Source organism: Peromyscus leucopus, chromosome 10 (assembly GCF_004664715.2).
Source record: "Peromyscus leucopus breed LL Stock chromosome 10, UCI_PerLeu_2.1, whole genome shotgun sequence".
NCBI lineage: Eukaryota > Metazoa > Chordata > Mammalia > Rodentia > Cricetidae > Peromyscus > Peromyscus leucopus.
The window spans coordinates 80,493,897-80,514,482 of NC_051071.1; the positions used below are offsets into that span (position 1 = coordinate 80,493,897).

At 41.0% G+C, this 20,586-nt stretch overlaps 1 protein-coding gene across 1 annotated transcript in view; it reads left to right on the plus strand.

Annotated features, from left to right (window-relative positions):
* Positions 1-4,639: 4,639 nt before the first annotated feature.
* Mrpl1 (mitochondrial ribosomal protein L1) overlaps positions 4,640-20,586 on the plus strand; it is a 57,335-nt gene continuing 41,388 nt past the window's right edge. The window contains exons 1-2 of the mRNA XM_028873142.1: positions 4,640-4,743; positions 11,702-11,816. Coding sequence (XP_028728975.1) covers positions 4,713-4,743; positions 11,702-11,816 — 146 coding nt within the window. The 5' untranslated portion in view covers positions 4,640-4,712. The remainder of the gene's footprint in view (positions 4,744-11,701; positions 11,817-20,586) is intronic.

A 20,586-nucleotide genomic window follows, 5' to 3' on the forward strand; every position in this document is an offset into this window, starting at 1 on the left:
TAAGATGAACAGCTGGAAACTAATTGTTGTGAAACAGTTTACAGCATGGGAGTGTGCAAGTGCTACACGCTCATTTCTTGTATACTATAGAACCAGCTGTTAAGGTTTTCTTAGCATTCTACTGTGCTTGGTTCTTTTTTTTTTTTTTTTTTTTTTTTTTTTTTTACTATTTGGCTCTTCGCTCTTGGGGGGTCACCACCCAGCTCCCAAATAAATTCACACAGAGGCTTTTTTTTTTTTTCTTATGAATGAGTGCTCAGCTTTAGCTTGACTTATTTCTAGCCAGCTTTTCTTAACTTATCCCGTCCACCTTTTGCCTCTGGGCTTTTACCTCTCTCTATGTTGATATACCTTTCTTTCCTTCTTACTCCATGGCTTGCTGTGTAGCTGGGTAGCTGGGTGGCTAGGTGCCTGGCTCCTGGAGTCCTCTCTCCTTCTTCCTTTCTCATTCCTCCAGTCTTTCCTCCTCCCAGATTTTTCCTCCTAGTTATTCTCTCTGCCTGCCAGCCCCGCCTATCCTTTCTCCTGCCTTGCTATTGGCTGTTCAGCTCTTTATTAGACCAATCAGGTGTTTTAGACAGGTGACACAGAGCTTTGCATCATGAAACAAATATTCCACAGCATAAACGAATGTTACACATCTTAAAATGATATTCCATAACATACCACTTTACAGTTCTGAATCTCCTAACTCAATCTGTAATTAAACTGATCTCCTAAGGAGACTGAGAAGCCCCTGCATATGAGGAACAAGATAATATGAGTTTTAATCTGTCATTCACAGAACTTTTAATCTTTATACTGAGATGCTATTATTCTGGGTAGCAAAAATTTTAACCATAACCTGATTCTGAAATGACCACAAGGTGGGAGGGGAGCATAGCTTTGGTAATATTATAAGCATTGGTAGTACTTAAAGTCAAGCTAGGTGGGCAAACACTGGAAACTGTGTCTATTGGCAACAGATTTTTTGATGCTGAAACATGGACGTTTCTGTGTAGAGTTAGAGAAGATAAAAGTGGGTAGATCCTGGTCTTAGATGCAGTTGTACCAGGGAGGAACTTATCTTTTTATAAAGAACAACTATCCATCTCCAAGTTAATGTTAAGTATGTGTGCAAATGCTTCCTAGTGGTTCAGGGAGTTTTTCCATGTGTGGTCCCTAGGTCACTCACTGTACCAGTGTCACCCCTGAGCCTATTGGAAATGTAAATTCCCAGGTTCCTGCTCCAGACCTAATGGATCAGAGGATCTCGCATAGAAAGCCACCAATCAGAGTTCCAGAAGGCCTTCTTACTAATTCTGACACACTAGTGAAATAAGAACAGCTTAGATTTCCTTATTTTTGTATGATGAAAGATTCTTTTTTCTAACTCTAACCTCAAACAGAAAGTGACTTTTCTTCAAGTACAAATTTCCAGATCAACTGGGAAATGCTTGAAGAAGTCTGAGAACGTGGATCAAAACACCTTTAGGCCTGAGCACATACTAAAACATTTTTCCCCCAGGGAAGCTAGCCAAGCAGAGAGGCTGCTGGCATTCTGCCAAGACTCCTGGAGTGGCTAAACCTTCCTAGAAACCAACTGGCAAAGCCTGCATTTTAAGATGAACTACATAGACAAGTGACTTTATAAATATTAATAAAAGCACTGCCCTAGCATGTGTGGGGACAAGAATGCTGTGCATGGTGTTAATAAATGGATGCTTTGGTTTGCCTTTCTGAGTAAGAATTTCATCTGGTTTTTTAATAGTGACATTTAGTGTTCATTGAGGGTTGACTCTGTCACAGATACTGTAGTAAGAACCTCTGAAAATGATCTCATTATTAGCCCCATGTCAAAATAAGGAAGTGGGCCCCAGAGGGGTTGTAGCTATTTGCTCCATATTATGCACACTCTGATGGTGATACTGGGGTTCAAAGGTAGGAAGTTTGATCCCAGAATATCCTCACTCAATTAAAACACCTTTCTTCAGTAAGGAGAAGCTCATATGTATCAAATATTCAGAGGTTTGGTATATGCTAGCTTTTTCTCACTGTGACCAAAATACCTGGCAGAAATGTCTTAGAACAAGAAGGACTTAGTTTGGCTCATCGGTTTTTCAGGATTCAGCCTGTTATAGCCAGGGAAGCCAGCAGAGCAGCTCATGCCAGGACCAAAAGGAGGTAGAAAGAAGCAGCCAGCACCCCACTGCCTTGCTCTCATCCCGCCCTTGTTCTGCCAAAGCCCACAGCCCACGCAATGGTGCTACTCACATTCAGGATGTATTTTCCCCATCAATTAATTCTCTCTAGAAATATCCTCACAGAAATACCCCGAGGTATGCCTCAATCTCTTAGGTAATTCTAAATCCAGTCAAGATGATGATGAAGTCATTTCATTATAATGGAGTGCCTATTTCAGAGTATGACTTTTAATTAAGTTATTTTATAGTTTTTATAAAATCTTAAGCTAATGAATATCATCTATCTATCTACCTACCTGTCATTATCTATCATCTATTTGCAAATACATGGACTCTGGATCCTACTTGATTAATGCCATCAAATTCTGGTGAGCAAAGAAGGCAATCAGGCACATTGAACTTATAAAGGACATTGTTTTAATAATAACAATGCTGCTGTAAGCACAGTCCATATTATTGTGAGTCCTGACTGAGTGGTTATGTTCTCATGGTAGGCATTATCAGCTGAGGGCCAACTGACTCCAGCTGTGGAGATTAGAAGAGATGAATTGAAGAATCAGCAGTAGGTGAACTTATATGTATATCCTTAGACTGAATTATCTTTTTAAGTATCATGAGATGACTGCAAGTTTTCCCTCTCCTTGATCTATATGTGAAAAAAAATCACAGAAGGAAAAGAGGGCAAGTGGAAAGAAAGTTATAAAAGTAGATTCAGATTCTTCCAGGTTTTCCTTTCTTTCTTTTATAGACACAGCTGACTGTGGAGCTTTTGAAGTAACTGCTTAGGTGCTGACAAGAATGGGCACTAAGGAAGAATCTTATTAATGACTTATTTATTTATCATTCACTTATCATTTATTCAACAAACATTTGCTGAAGACCTCTGTTCCTGCCTGGTGCTGTGTGTGTGTGTTGTATGTGCTGAGTTCCAAAAATGAATGACAAGATTTCTGCCTAAAGAGCTCAAACTGATGGGAGAGACAGAACTCTGAATCTTCTAAAACCCATCTAATTGTACAGTTTAGGCTGGTAAATAGTACTATATAGGGGCTGGAGAGATGGCTCAGTGGTTAAGAGCACTGGCTGCTCTTCCAGAGGACCTGGGTTCAATTCCCAGCACCCACATGGCAGCTCACAACTGTCTGTAAGTCCAGTTCCAGGGGATCTGACACCTTCATACCAATGCACATAAAATAAATTTAAATAAATTATTTAAAAAAATAGTACTATATATAAAATAGGCTTCAGAACGGTTTCAAATAAACAAATATAACTTCTGTTTATTATACAAAACCAGGAAGAAAGTGGGCAGTCCTGGAGGTGTGGAGGAGACTGCCAACATTGAGTGAAGGCTGAACTGAAATTTTAAGGAAAAAAAAATTTACTGTGGCACAGTGATATTCAAGCAGCAGCCGCAGAGGAACAAGGTCACAGAGGTGAGAAATGTGTGGTTTCTCTGTCTCTCTCCCCGCCCCCGCCAACCTCCCCACCCCCTCCCCCGCTCTTCCTTCTTTCCCCGCCCTCCCTCCTTGCGCATGCGCCTTAAGAGGGATGTTGGCTGAGGAGCTAGGCAGAGGTCATTAGTGAGCCTTTGGAAATGGCCAATCACTGCAGAGTTTTATTTTAATGGAATTGATTTAATTCGTGATCAGACTTGTTTTAGGAAACCACGCGGGCAGCTGTGACATAATGGATGTCTCTTTTTTTTTTTTTCGGGGGGGGGGGAGTTGCGGGGTAGAGTTAAGAATAACCTGTGCATGAGTCTCTGATCATCTCTGATCGTTTGAATACTAGATGTAAACAAACAAGCAAAAACAAACAAACAAACAAACAAACAAAGAACCAAAACAAAACCCCAGACGTGTTTCCTAAACGCTAAACACTACACTGCTCCTTGGTCTTAGCGGCACAGCTTGCCAGCAGCCGGGAGCAGTAAAGCAGATTGTTGAAAGATTCACGTTGGTCTGGCGTGGTGTTGAAAGGAGGTTAGTAAGTGGGACCTCCTGGTCCACCTTGGGTGGTGAAGTTTGGCGGACTGTTTCCTCTTTGCTGTCAAGAGGATCGAACTCAGGGCCTCGCACAAGCTAGCTCCGCACACTATCACCTAGCAACGTGCGCTAAAAAAAAAAAAAAATCTTAGCAAGGCTGAAAATGCAGCGGAGGAAGCTGGGGATACGTCAGGTTTTTCAAGACTTTAGGCAGAGAACTAGGTTCCCCACTGTGTAAATGATGGTTCCGAATACATCAGCAGGATAAAAAGAAAAAATAAGAAGGAATTATTATACAAAGCCATTTTTTTCCCCTGAAGGCTGTAAAGCTTTTGTGCCTTAACTACAAAACAGAGCCCCCGCCTGGGGAACCGACAGGAACGCCGCCACGAAGGCACTTAAGCCAGGTCGCTCTCCGCCCTGTTCCTCTGCTCCTACCAACACCTTCCCCCTTTGCCGGCTTCCGAGCGGAACCTTTTTCGCCTGCCGGTGCAGTTGAGCCGCGGGACCAATTTCGTCAACACCATCCGGAATAGTCAACATGGCGGCCGCCATAAGATGCCTCAGTAGAGGTAAGACAGCCAGCGTTCTTGCGTGGACGACGGATCTAGAACCGCGTCTCCTGTTGCAGCAGGGTACACGCCCGAATCTGGCGGGCACGGCTCAGCTCTGGGTACTCGAAATGCCTCCAGGCTCGTGCTGGGCTCCATAGCCCAGAGGGTCATTGCTGCTTACAAGCGACCCTCAACTCAACGCAGGGTTTCTCTGTGGGAGCTGGTCCCTCTGAGGGTGACATGGGAGGGGAAATACAGTGACAGTGATTTCGGTCAGGTGTGAGGACTACAAAGCTTCTGTCCTGTGTCGGGGCTAGCGGGTGAGTTCAGTTTGATAAGTGAGTCCTGAAAATGGGAAAGTGGTATATAAAGTGATTTACATCTGTAAAATCCGAACCTAGGGAGTGTTTGTTGCCGCTTTGTGTATGCAGGTGATTCCAGTTCTTAAATTTACAGAAGTTATCTAATTTAAGTCATGTTTATCATTTGGAGACTAATTTTGCAGTGTTTTTTGTTCAGAGACAAGTCAAGTCCTGTTGGTTAGAATGACAGGCCCTTTAGTACCATGCTTTTTTCTTTTTTAAGGACAATGATTATAAATATCGTTATGCAATTAAATCAGGTCTTTAAGTGGATGAAACAGCCTTCATCACTCCGTTTTAAGGGGAAGCAACCAATCCCATTGGGCACGTGACTAAATTCGTCTAACTAGTAGATGTCAGGGGAAAAACTGAAGCCTGTGATTTGTTTTGCGCTGATGGGTACAGAATCTAGGACATGAATACTCAGACATGCTAGGTAAATCTACCAGTGAGCGATACACCTTGGGAGCTCTCTAATCTTCCTTACAAATACTGTATCCATTTTCTCTTTGAACTTCTCTCAGGAAAGTTCAGTGTTAAGATCAGCATCCTTATTTAGGATAGTTTTTCAAGTTAGGGGTGATGAGATCACAACACACCCTGGTGAGTACTAAGTAAACCAGAATATGCTATTACTGAATAGAGATTGAGGGCATTACCCTCATGTGTGATAGAAATCACATTAGACAAAATTGAAGAAGCCAAGAAGAGAACTGAAGATTTATTTTTTTTGTCACTTTTTCTTCTCTTAACTTCCAGGATACTTACCAATTTTATTACTATTCCACCTAGCATTCCTTCTGATATTAATTGGTTGGTTCTTCTCTCTAGTATGTTTCCTTGTAGTTTCCCAAGATCCAGGATTCCATTCTTCATTCTCATCTCTTCTGTATCCAATATCATTCTTTCAGTGTAAATTCACTCCTTTAGTGGCCTCATCCATCTGTTTTAGGTTTATTTCTATGTTTTAATGGCTATCAAATATTTACCTGCAGTTGGGACCTCTTTCCTGAAGTTCAGAGTCTTATATTTATTTGAGAATTCTAGAGCCATTTGTGTATAACTTAAGGATACATGTTTGGAATCAAACTTACAATCATAACCTGCAGCTTTCTCCATCTCCTCTAATAAAAGCTATATGCCTTCAGTTGTCCCTGCCACAACCTCTTAATATCTTTGACTTGTCTCTTACTCACACTTCATGTTAAGTAGTTGACAAATCCTGTTTGCTTTATTCTCAAATTGATCCAGACTATTTGGTGGTGGAGGTGGTAGAGGTGGAGGTGGTGGTGGTGGTGGCGGTGTGTGTGTGTGTGTGTGTGTGTGTGTGTGTGTGTGTGTGTGTTGGGGGGTGCATTTTTGGAGACAAAGTCTTGCTTTGTGGTCCTAACTGGCTTGGTTTTGCACTCATTATCTAGCCCAAGCTGGCTTTGAACTTGAGAAAGTCCTTTTGCCTCAGCCTCCTAAATGCTGTTAACCTAGACTCTTGACTTCTCATGGTAACACTTCAACTGCCTTGTTCTAAGTCACCACCATTTCTCACCTGGATTTTTCTGTGTCCTGCTCTAAGTAGTAAATTAGTCCTTTAAAAACTTAAGCTGGTGTGTGTGTGTGTGTGTGTGTGTGTGTGTGTGTGTGTGTGTGTGTGTATGTATAGAAGTGGTCCCGTAGTTAAAGAGTATTTGCTGTTCTTCCAGAGGACCTGGGCCTGATTCCTAATATGCACGTGGTGGCCCGTAACTATGTTCCAGTTCCAGTTGATCCAACCCCCTCTTCTGACCTCTAAGGGCAAAATATCCATACACATAAGATAAAAATTTAATAAATAAAATCAAAGAAAAAAACTTGATCTGCTTGTGGTGGTGCATGCTTCTACTGGCAGCATTTGGGAGGGAAAGGTAGCAGGGTTAATGCAAGTCTGAGGCCAGCCTGGACCACACAGTGAGTTCCAGGCCATGCAGGACTGTGGTCTGAGACTCTTTTTCTGGGCTCTTAATTACTATTTATAAAGGGAACTTAATCATATTGCTCTGAAGAGCCTCCCCTAAGTCCTTACAATGGCCTATAACTGCACTGTCCATTTTGTTTATTCACTACTGAGTATTTTAAATATGGCTAATATGAATTCAGAATGTCGTATACACTGTAAGTTTTTTTTTTTTTCATATGCACTTGGAGGCCAGAGGTTGATGTCAGCTGTTTTCTACCAATCACTGTCCAATGTATTTATTGAGGCAGGGTTTGTCGCTGGACTTGGAGCTTGTGGATTCCCACCTTGTCCTGAGAAGCTACTGACTTTGCCTCTGGAGTACTGGGACTTGGGGCAGGAGGTGGAGGGGTGTTGCACTAAGCTTACCCAGCTTTCATGTGGTTGCAGAAATCTGAATCTCACTACTCATGTTTGCATGGCAAGAGTTTTGTCTACAAGCTGTCTCCCCAGGCCCACCTTTGGTATGAAATCTACCTTTACTTTAAAAATGCAAACTGCTTTCCATCTTCTTTTATCCTGCAGTCCTCCTTCCTATATGTATTGGTCTTATCTCTCCCTAACCAGAAACGTAAGCTCCACGAGAAGAGGGATTTTTGTGTTGTGTTCACTAATGTGAACAAAAGCATGGCCAGCACACATTTCATTGATACATTCATTGTTGAATGACTGAATGATAGATTATTTTTAAAAGCCTTCTCCAGTGAGAGTAGGTTTGCTGTTATATATACTATTTCACTGTATGGTTCACATAGCAAGACTTTTTAATATGAAATTCCTAAGGTAGTAAAGAACACAGTGTGCTCGGGTAATGGAAAAGAGCTAGGAGTATCTGAAATACGGTGAGCGTGTGGGAGAGTGGAGTTAGATGAAGCTCACTAGATAGGGTTAGAACAGCTCATTGAGTTTTTGGTAAGAATTTGCTTGTTCACTGAGCTGTGGTTATTTAAGGCCATGGCGTGCTGTGCATTTAAGAATGATCCTTGTCAAAAGTAGATGATAGGACCAGTTGGAGACTATTATAGTAATTCATGAGGTAGACAGTGGTGACCTGTCGACAGTGTTTATTTGGGGGTGCAAAGATTTTGATGAGAGGCTCTGAGAGAAGGTGAAGTTTAGAGAGCAGGGTGAGGAAACAGTTTAGGACAGATCTCTTGGGACTGCTAACCTTTCAGTATCTACTAAAAGAGATGGAATAGTCTCTATCTTGTGAAAGGATGGGAGTGGAGGAGAAACTTTAAAGAGTGTAGTGTCAGGTATGCTGAGGAGTAGTTGAGGAAACTCTGAGGACTGTTGTCTGGTGGCAAATGAGGCGGTCTATGTGAAGTGAATGAGTGTGCTAAGACAGATGACACATTGTTGACTAAGGGGTGGAAACAGGCAGAGGTCTAGTAGGGCAGCTAAAGTGGTGATACTGTTGTAATTTGGTTTTGCTTAGTCTGGAGCAGTTTGATTACTGTTGAAATTTTATAGGGGATTCTAAGTAGTGGTTCTGTCACTGGCTTTTTTGGTTCAATGTGTTCATGAATCTCAGTGTATAGCAGTTTGTTTATTTTTATAGTCGTAGGGCTTTCCATTACAGGACAGTGTCTATCCAGTCTGTGATAGAGAAATGCTTGAGTTCGTCTCTTAGTTCTGTACTTAGAAACAGTCTTCTGGTTGTTCTTGTTCATGTCTCTTAAAGCACATGTACATGGTACTTGTCTGGAGGTGGACTGCTGCACCATTGTGATGTGCTTACTAGGCTCCATTGGGTAATTCCACATTGCTTCCCAGAATGGTATTCTAGTTCACACTCCTATCTGCAGTGCATAAAATCTTCCTGTATTTGATATGGTAAGTGACTTAATTTCCTTGAGGTTTCTTAATCTGGTGTATGTAGAACAATGATACTTAGATTATCTAATTTATAAATTGTATCTCCACAATAAAATCAAATACTACTTTCTTGATTAAGTTTTGTGGAAAAAAAACCAATAATTTGAGACAAGGTCAAACTCCCACATGTTGGGATTATAGGGGTCTCCAGCGTGCCCATTATTAAAAGTATTGTCAGTTGCGTTGAACTTAATGATTTGTTTGTTTCACATGCTACTGTAATCTTTATGTGGTTGCAGACTGTAATAGGTCTGCTGACCACTCTTTTAAGTAGTGCTGTTGGCAGATGTTATATGGAGTTTTAAATTTGTATTTACCTGATTACTAATGAGGTAATAGTCAGTGGACATCTTTTACACTGTTGTATTTCCTTTTCAGTTTGAGGCCTTTTAATCCCTTTTACTCATTTTTCAATTGTGTTGTCTTTTGTAGTCGAGGAGTCAGATGACTCCTTTGACAACTGAGCATGTTGCAAATATATTCTAACCATTTTGGGTCTATCTTTTCACTTTATGTGCGTGTAGGAGGGTTTATGTGTGCATGTGTGTGCACACATGTAGCGTGTTATTTCTCTTGAGTTGCCCACCTTGTATTTTTGAAATGGGGTCTCTCACTAGGACCTGGAGGTGTTAATCAGTCTAGATTGGCTGGCCAGTGAGTCGCAGGAATCAGCCTCCTTTTTTAGGAATCACAAGGATGAGCCACTGCAGTGTTTTACATGTGTGTTGGGGGCTGAGCACAGGTTCTCACGTTTGCCTGGAGAGCACTTTGCCAATAATGAGTCATCTCCACAGCCTTGGCTTTTAATTTTTAAAAAAGTGTATTTGATAAACAGAAGTTTTTAACACTTCATACAACCTTTTTAAAAATATAACCACTTTTTATTTAGTGCCTTTGGTCTTGCTTGTGAAGCTATTCCTCCCTTAACAGTTATAAAGACATTTTCCTCTATTCTGAAAGGCTTTTAAGTATTACCATTCACCTGTGAGTGGGTTATTGTTGTTGTTTTGTTTTTTTCCTTTGTACTGGGGACTTTGGATGAGCTTATTGTCATTTTTTTTTTCTTTTGTCATACTAGTCTGTCTTTCTGTATTTGTGCCACTACCAATGTGTAGAACATCATAACTTTTTGGTTTTTTTCAGACAGGGTTTCTCTGTGTAGCTTTGGTGCCTGTCCTGGATCTTGATCTGTAGACCAGGCTGGCCTCAAACTCACAGAGATCTGCCTGGCTCTGCCTCCCAAGTGCTGGGATTAAAGGCGTGCGCCACCACCGCCTGGCTTCATCATAACTTTATAACATCCCTTAAATCATTTTTAAATTTAGCTTACAAAGAAATGGTTTTCATTTATATTTCCATACATACACAATCATACTTGGCTCTTTCTTTTCATTCCCTACACTACCCTCTCTCCGCCCTGCCCTTCTTATAACATGTCTTTATCTGGTAGGACAACATTCCCACTTTGTTCTGATTTTAGAAGAACTCGGACAACTCTGTGAATGTATCAACTTTAAAAATGAATAAATGAAGTAGAGACTATTTTTTAAAATTTAAACATGTACATACTCCCTGTTAATAAAAATAAATCTATTGATCTTAAATTAGATTAAGGTAAAAATAGGTGAAGAGGGCGAAAAGCTCATGCCTGTAAGCACATGTTGCCTATAGTTCCATCCAGCCGGGGCCATACTTAATGAGTTCCAGGTCAGGCTAATTAGCAGTGAGCTCCTATTTCAAAACAAAACAGAATAAGTGATTAGAAAAAGTTACTAGATATCAGACGCCTCTGCTTGCTTTTAGTTTCTCTGAGTGTGATTTCTATATTTCATCTTTCCTATTAGTGGTACCGCTTATAGAATGCAGGGCCTAGCACATGCTAGGCCAGGAACTACCACTAAGCTACACCCTATCCCTAGTACTGGATATTTTATGTTTGTGTATATGTGTTTTTGTGTTTGCATTCATGTGGAGGGTGGTTGCATATGTGCATTAACAGTGTAGAGGTCAGAGGACAACCTTGGGTAGTTCCTTAGACATCTACCACCTTTTGTTTGAGTGTGGTTGACACATTATGCACCCCAATAAACTTATCTGGGGGTCAGAGAACAGAACAGCCATAATATTAAACATAGAGGTTAGGCAGTGGTAGCACACACCTTTAATCCTAGCATTCCAGAGGCAGAGATCCATCTGGATCTCTGTGAGTTCAAGGCCACACTGGGAACTCAAGAGGCATCCAGTCTGAGGAAACAGGATCAGCTGAGGAATTGGCAAGGTGAGGTGGCTGTGGCTTGTTCTGCTTCTCTGATCTTCCAGTGTTCACCCCAATAACTGGCTTTAGGTTTGTTTTATTAATAAGAACATTTAAGATTAATGCTACAATTTGAGACATGGTCTCTTATTGGCCTGGAACTTCACCACAGTTCAGGCTAGCTAGCCCACAAGCTTCCAGGGATCTGCTTCCTGACATTCCACTATTCCTGGGGTTGTAGGCATATGCCACCACACCCAGCTTTTCACCCAGATTCTAGAGAGAGCCAAACTCAGATTCTCTTGCTTTTGAGGCAGCCCCTATTATTACATGTTTAAAAAAAAAAAAAAAAAATCCCAGCCCCTATTCTTATACTTTTTAAAAGTGGTTAAAAATCACAAAATATTAGTTGCTTTTGTTTGGAAAATACTGACTTTTAGAATGTAAAAATGTATGAATCTGATGATTAATGTTATATTTTCTTTTCCTTCTAAGTCTTGAGACAACATCAAAGGCATTGTCTTTCCAAGACAGCTTACCAGGCCCCTCCTTACCCTGGCTCTGAGAATGTTCTCTGGACTCACAGACATTTTGCTGCTGCTGCTACAAAGTAAGTGTTTTTTTTGTTTGCTTGTTTGTTTGTTTGTTTTTTAGTTGCTTCATTTACTGTTAAAGTTCTGATTAAAAAACATAGTTCTATAAAGATCGATAGTTGCAGAGGTTCATTGTCTGTTCTCCTTTGACCTTAGTGTTCTGGGGGAAAGACAAGACTTAGTAATAGCAGCATTTATGGGCATCTCGAGCTAATCACTCACCACTGTCATTTTAAGCTGTTGTGTTATGTTCATTTGAAGAGAAGGAAATCAAGGCACCAACAGTGTCTGGGTTTTGTTCCTCGTTACTGTAATTCCATGACAGAAGCAACTGAGGAGGGGAGGGTTTATTGGATGGACAGTTCTGCGTCCCAGCCCATCATTGCAGGGTAATTGAGGTGTCGAGGACCTGAAGCAGCAGCTCACACCCACGGTCTAGAGCAGAGAGTGAGCGTGTGTTCTCTCTGTGCTTCTCTGTTCCCCATTTTCGTTCAGTTGGGCCCAGCCCAGGGCCAGGGTGAGTGTGCCTACCCCAGGTAACCCTTAAGAGACTCGCTCAGCATGACTGCAGGTCAACACAACCCAGTGGATTCCTCTAGACTCTTCCCAAGTGATGATTTCCAGTTTACAGTTAAACTAACCATCACAATGAGATCATAGAGCCAGTCCAGAGCAGAGGACCAGCACATGTCAGAATAAGGATTGGAACTGAAGGAATTTAGTTCTGAAACTTTTTTTTTCTACTCTTTAAGTGATATTTTCTCCATGTTGCTTTTTATAATTAGGGGTTACAGGATTCCCAGTACTGGAATTATATGTTGGAATTTCAGATTTTTAATGTTTGTTGTGTTATGTAGAAATGCACACACATACATATACGTATGTATTTATAATTTTTTGTGTAGACTTTCAACATATGGAAAACTTATAGAGGGATGAAATTTGTTCTCACAGCTTCTGATTAGCAAGAGTAAAAAGCTGTTTTTGTGTGGAGTTAGAGCTCAGTATTTTTCTCCATTGAACTGAATGAAGGAGGGACTGAAAGGCAAATGTTGGCAGAGCTCTTGGACTTAAGGCTCATGCCATCTGGTTGTTGGGCATAACGCTAATTGGTTTTCTCCCAAGGATATTGATGTTAATGAAGTGTAACTCAGTACCATCTTTTTCTGAATGTCTTTTTCCCTAATGTCACTGTTTCTGTAGTTTAAAGAGATGGCTGAGGGAGCACCAATTAAATGCTAAAGAGCTATAGGAGATTAACAGTTAAAAATTACAGAATTCTTATGTAATTCTGTAATAATGTTATTATTAATAGCATATTAATAATAATTATTGTTATAATTGAACACATTTCATATACGTGTTCATTTTTTTCTTCTTATCAGTTATGAAATACAAGTACTATGATGAGCATTTCTCAGGTAGAAGAATGGAAATTCAAAGATTAAATTTTATGTGGGTGCTAGGAGTCTAAATTTCAGTACTCACGAGCAGCATAATCCAGTAGTAGTTTAGAACACCATAACCCAGAGTTAGACAGCGTGGATGTGTTGGAGGGAAGACTTATTGTCTGACTTCAGAACGATTTCCGCCTTGACCAGCCTAAAAGAGTTGGATCAGTGGCTTTGGAGGGTAGTAGGGCCTGCCGAATACAGTTCAAGCTACAGAATCTTTCTTTTCAATGAGTTTTGATAGGGTACAACCCTTAGATTATGTGATATCCAAAACGAAAACTGAAGTGTAGGAAATTTTAGGGAAATTTGTACATTCCCAGTTGTTTAACATATTCTTATTTTAATAAACTTAGCCAAAGTAGTATTGATGCAGTGGCACCACACAAGATGTTGATGTGACCATGAGCAGGTACCTGTCTTGTTGTTCTGCCCTGGAGCACTTTAAAGTGAACTGACAGCAACATAAAGAATTATTTTAAATGAGTGAGTTCTTGGTAAGCAATTAAAGATGTATAAGGTTTAGATAGTGAGAAGCAGGTAGCTTTGCTGCCCTGGTGATTAGCCCTTGAGTGATAACGGTCTATGCATTTTTAACTATGTTCTTCTTGTCATTTGTATAAGTGTTAGTGCACGGAGTGAGCGTCTTGTGCCTGTTCCTAACAATATGTTGTGGAAATAGATTCACATGATGCTGTCTAGTTATTTAAGTATATAATATTCAGCTGTATAAATGTACTATAATTTATGTAGTTTAACTTTCCAATATTTCATTAATATAAGGGGCCCTGTACTGAATAACTATGTAAAAGTTATGTATCTTATGTATAATGGAGGTATTTGAAGTGTAAGTTCTGAGAAGTAAAATTCTTTGGTCAGAAGATGTATATATTTTTAATTTTGATAGATAATCCAAAATTACCTTGTTAGTGTATATTGGTCAGTGATGAGTACTTGCCGAGCATTCGGAAGGCCCTGGATTCCATTTCTAGTGCCAAAGGGAAAAAGGAAAAGAAAGAAAGAAACAGCTGTCCATTTGCATCCTTGCTAGCAAGTGTTATTGGAATGCATATCTTTATATTTAGTGTAGCCAACTCTACTGTCTTCTCTAGTTTCATAGGTAACAAATGGAATTGTGGTTTTTAACATGTTTAAGAGCCATTTCTGTTTTGTTTTTCCTGAGTAAATTTTTTGTTCACAGGTTTTGTTTTTCCTGAGTAAATTTTTTGTTCACAGGTTTTGTTATTGATGAATTGGATTCCTTAACATATCGTAAATTAGCATAGATCTGTGCTGTAACTTCCCTTTAATTATGGCTATCATATTGTAGGAATGGCACAGGTATGCTAGGATTGCTGGTGGAAGTGAAGTTCTAGAAGTATTTGAGCTGAGTCCTGGAAGTTAATTTTGCAGGAGAGTGAGGAAAAAGGTCTGTCCGAGGTGCCAGGGCGTGGAGGTAAATGACGTGAACATAAGTGCAGTCTGATAGCTTAGTAGGGCTTAATATGGATGCCTGCAGAGCTAGCAGAAATTAGTTAGGAAGGAGGCTCTTGTGGGGTGCGACAGACAAGGAGCAGCAGCAACAGCCCTTCCTCTTGGTGCTAGGGATGAAATCGAGGGCCTTACACAAGCTAGGCACCGTCTCTGTCACTGAGCACACTGTGTCCCCGCACTGTCCTTTGGGTGTGACTGTGCCTGGATTCTGATTTGTTGTGAGAAGCTGGAGGAGTTCAGCTTGTGCCAGTTTATATCCTACCCAGCGGTGAAGGAAGAGTGCCCGGTTTCCCACACTAGGAGGTGTCAGTTTTTGTGTATCTTTAGTGTATTTCTTGTGGACATCATTTGCCTGTTCTTCTCTTGGGCTGTTTGTCTTTTTATTTCTGCTATGTGCAGGTATTTATTAGCTTATTACTTTAAGAACATTTTCAAACATTTTTGTTTATCCTCTAGAAAATTCATATTATGTCATCCCCAATTTTTACTGTAGTACAGTTTGATGCTTTTTACTGCCCTAAAAAGCATAACATAAGAAATATGCCCACTTTAGAAAGATATGAAAGACTGTCCTAAGATTGTTTGGTAACTTGATGAGATGTGTTCTTGATGTTAGTTGTCATCTTTATTTTTTATTGATTGACTTCAGAGTCGAGATCTGAGGCATGTGATGCTGCTTCTCTTCATTGTTTTTGTTTCTGCTTTGTTTTGTTTGAGACAAATGCTGAATGTCCTGTGTAGAATAGTTGAGACTGAAGTTAATAGATTTTTACACACAAGTAGGCTTGTCTTTTAATGTGTCATGTTGAGCCAGTGTAGTCAAGGGCTGAGCTAGGTTTTGGTTTTGTGGTCTCCATGGTTACCACCAGCCACAATCTCTGTACGTAACTTTGTGCTCAGCATGGGGGTTGAGTTGCTGGGCTTTTCTTGGTGGTGTTCTCGGTGCTGTTTCCTGCTGTGCAGCTGCAGCTCCGAGGGCCTGTCCTCTCCTGGGCCTGTCCTCCCTTAGCAGTAGGCTGTGGCCTGTTGTTACTCAATGCTCGCCTGGCTGGAAAGGGGTGGAGGAGGCAGGCAGTCTCGGCGGCTAGATTCCCATTTAGGATTCGGGAGGCCCACTGAGGCTGAGCTTTGGAGAGGGGCTTTTTGCGCACACCTCTCCTTTCTCCCCACACCTCTCCTTTCTCCCCGTGTCTGTACCTGCTGCAGGTGGTGGGGACGTTCCAGCCCCTGTCTGGGAGGATAGTAGACTGAGCCCTGTATTCTTTCCTGCCTTGGCTCTAGAACTCTAGGTGGAAGTTTTGGTGATCGTTTTCTTCCTTTCTACCAGAGACAGTGGGTGTTTGCCTAGGCCTTTTCCTCCAGCCTGCACCCTCTGGGAGGCTCCCCAGTCTCCAGCTGCTGCACTCTTTCCTGGGAGCATCCATGGAGGTGTGTGGAAAAGGCCATGAAAGGGTGAATTCCTTTGTTCCCGAGGAGTTACATGGCCACACTAGCCTCTCAGGTGTGTCTTACCTGCTTTCCTCTCTCTCACATGGTAAGAGTGTGCAGGGACTGATTCTCCTCGGAGATCAGGCTGCGGGGCTGCCTGCATGCTGGGCTGTGTTCTCAGCTCTGTGGTGGGGTCAGGAAACATTGGGGGTTCTCCCGTCCCCCTTCTCCGTGCCAGTGCTCTTTCCAGCTTTCCCAGTTGAGGTGGAACAGAGTTGCGTTTAGTTAAAAAAGAATGAATAAATCACTCTTAGAGATGTTGGTGTGTTTATCTTGTATTAGCCGCAAGCGTTATTATTTAGTTCTAGTTAGTTTTTCAAAACAAACAACAACAACAACAAAAAACACCTCAATGTAAAAGATTCTTTGCTTTGGAAATACTTGGATTGCTCTCTTGGGGTCACAGATTTTCAAGTCCCAAAGTGAACTTTATAATAGCACTGTTTTTTCTTGTCTTGTGTGATTGGGTCTGACCATGGATGACTTTTCCTTCCAGGTTTCTGTTGGAGGACAGATGTGGCAGGGTGAAAGTTATTAGCTGAGTCCAGTCTCTTGTTACTCATTTAATCTGTGTGGTTTAGTTACCCAGGTAACTGTAGATCATTCTGTTCTCTAGATGCAGACTGCCAGGTGGCCTGCCCCTCCCCTCCCTTCCAGCATGATTTATATGGATCTGAAAGTCACAGCTCTTAAGCTCTTCAATAGTCTCACCTAACTGCATGAACAACAAAGTTCTTCTTAATATGAGTCTTTTGAGTAAAGACAGATGGCTTTGGGGGGCTGTGGAAACAAAGCAGTGGTCTGTGAGGTTGGTTTGTAGCCTATTACTGAAGGATTTTGTTTAATTGCAGTTTTTCTTTTTTGATTAATGCATTTTCTTTCCACTTCCCTTTTGTGGTGATAGAGATGGAACTCAGGACCTTGGGTGACCAAGTACTTTGTCCCCAGAACAAATGAAAAAGGGTCATATTGTATGGCTTAGGCTGAACTGGACCTGGCTGCATAGCTTAGGTTGGCTTTGAACTCAAGGTCTTCCCCCGTCTCCCTCCCAAGTGCTGGGATTGTAAGCTAATGCTACAGTGCCCGTTTCCCAAGACTCTCGTTTATTCTATACTATACTGATGTCATATTAGACTTTAGTTGTCCTAAAGCACTGTCCCATTTGAAACCTAAAAATGTTTACATTGAACAGCTCAAATATTTTATGAAGTAAAGTCCCAACGTAGATAAGTACATTGCTCTTTAACCACCATAATCTCATTTATCAGACCTTTTGGGGCTTCAAAAATATTTATAATTACAAAAAAAGAAGTCACTTCATCCTCTGGAGATTTCATATTATTTGCATATTAAATAATTGGAAATTTAACTGTGAAATCAAGATTTTATTTTATGTAAATTTGAAGGCTTTGTCTAGAACCTCTGTTTTATTTTAAATAGAATACTTTCTTCCTAAACAGGCTCTCTGATCTGTTGTTGGCTTTGTTACTTCACTAGTAAATAGACAATTAAAGTGTAGTTCCTCCCATTGTGGGGCATCAGACTTTAGTAGGTACCAGCAGAGCTACTGAGACACGGCACATCCTTCCACTTGGGCACTTGCTTAAACTTGCTGTCAGCAGTTTGAAAGGATGCCCGCACCAATAAATGAAGATTACCATCGTTTGCCAGTGTGTTCAGTTGCTTATTAGTGGGAAGGATACTATTATTAGTGGTGATAATAGGATTTGTTGAGTGCTAAGAATAAGAATGGAATTTCACGTTAGATTGGTTTGGGCCTTAAAAATTTTTTATTGTTATTTCTTTCACACACATTTTATGAGACGACTTATTTTTTTTCTGTTACTACTATAACAGATGAGCACAAACTTTGGGGCTTGAAACAGCATGATTTTCTGTTTTGTACTTCACTAGGTTCAGAGTCTGACGTGGAGCATATGGACTAACTGAGGTGTTGGTAGTTACTTTCTGGAGCTGTGGGCAGAATCACCCTCATCTGCAGGGCCTGCTCCCATTCCATGCCCTGTGTGCTTTTCCTCCATCCTAAGGCAGTGACAGGCTTCATCGTAGTCCTGCTTGAATTTCTCTGTCAGCTCCAGCTCCATCTGATCTAACTGGGAAAGTTCTCACTTAAGGGTTTATGTGATTGGACTCTGTTGATAATCTAGGATAATCTCTCCATTTTAAGGTCTTTAACCTTGGTCATATGCAAAACCTCTTTTGTCACGTATCATGACATGGATGTCTTCTGGGGGTGTATTTGTTCTTTCTCTCATTTCAGTTACAGAAGGCAACCTAAGCGGAGAGGTTTACTTTAGCTCCTGGTTTGAGGGTACAGTACAGCCTGGTAGGGAGGCGTGGTGGGAGGAGTAGGAGGTTGCTTGTTCACATCTGGGTTGATGAGCAAGAAACAGGGCTGAGCTAGCCATATCAAGACCTGTCCCACGGAGACCCACTTAATCCAGCTGGGTTCCACCTCCTAAAGGTCCCCAGTGTTCTCAAATAGGGCCACTAGATAGGGACCCGGTATTCAAACACATGGTCATCAGTGGTCACTATTCTGTCTACCATAGAACGCAGATATCTTTGTAGAATAATGGTTTACTAACTTAAAACTTTCGTAATCTGAATAAATGTTGGAAAGTTGTATTACCTCTAGTTTTGTTTTCTTAGCTTTAAATGATTACCTGCATTTCCTCTTTGACATTATTTCCTAGGTGTTTTGTAAGCACTCATTGGCTTTGCCATGCAGCGAACCTCCCCATAATTACTCAGCACTGCACACACATCTGTGGGGGAGCTGACCCAGGCTGGGTAGTCTGATGACCTTCTAGCCTTGCTGTGCTGCCGGGTTTGCAGGTCAGCTGAGCACTGTCTAATCTAGCCTGGGGTTTTGTGGGGCCAGCTCTGGTCCATGTGTCTCTCATGCTCCTAGCTTGGACTTGTGTCGATGAAAAATGACAGAAATAAAAACATTAATGTGGAAACATAGGAAGCCTCTTCTGGCTTAAACTTAGAGCAGGGAAACTGTCACTTCTTTATTCTGTCAGCCAAAATTAGTCACATTGCCTAATCAGCAGACTGGGGAATGCATTCTGTTCCTTGGGGCGTTGACTAGAGAGAGAAGAAGCAAAGGGCACTTAAACTGTTGGGCACTGAGCACATCCCTTTGACTACCTGCTTCTCCAGAGAACTGCCTCACTTTTTTTTCTCCGGCTCTTAGTTAATGATACACTATTCCTTCCACACCTGGTTCCTCAAGCCTAAACCACAAGAGGTGTTTTAAATTGTTCTTTCTATTCCCCATCTTCTGTATTTACCTTGCAAACATTTTTCTATTCTACCATCTTTTCAGCCTTATTATTATTGATTCAGCCTTGGCCATCCTTCTGGAGAAGGATGAGAGGAAATACCCTTTTGCTTCCCACTCCATTCCTTCAGGTCCATCTCTTCTATTGCACCTGGGATGCTCTGCAGTTTGAAATTCAGATGTCATTCTTGCTCACTGACTTCTCTTTGCCTCTAAAACAGGCAAATTGTGATCTGGAGTTTCCAACCTACCTCCTTGCTTTCTGTATTACCCCTGAGTTCTGGAGTTGCAAACTGTGTCTAGATCTGGTTTACTATCTATTGTTGTATAGTTTATGAGTTATTTTACTTAATTTAATTTGTGTTTATATGTGTGTAGGACAGAGATGATCATCAGGTGTCATTCCTCAGGAGCCATCCATCTTGTTTTTTGAAACAGAATGTCTCACTGGGCCCTCATCAGAGTAAACTGATTAGGCTAAGCTGGCTAGCCAGTGAGCTCCAGGCATATTCTGGTCTCTGCCTCCTCAGCACTGGGATTAGAATCACATATACCACATCTGTTTTTTTAATGTGTGTTCTGGGGACTAAGCTCAGGTCCCCATGCTTATGTGAAAGGCCCTTTACTAATTTTCTCTCCATTCTAATTTTTATGTATTTCAGTATTTGTGACACATAAGAATTAGCAATTCAAATCCAGTGTCTATAAATAAAGTTTTATTGGAACTTAGCAGTGCTTATCCATTTATGGATTTTCTACAGCTGCTTTTGCAGTAGCAGCGTTGAATCATGGCAATAGAGACTACATGACTCACAAAGCTAAAGCATTTACTTTCTGATCCTTCACAGACAAAAATTTGTCAACTTTTACTGTCACCACATAGGATTTACAGTGGCCCACTTCACATACCACTGTATTTCGTGGCTTAATACTTTTTATTCTGTTCTTTGCCAACCTGTTTTTTTTTCCTTTAATAGTGGCTTCATTAAGATATATTTCATATACAGCACAATTCAGGTATTTAAAATGTATAGCTCAATAGGT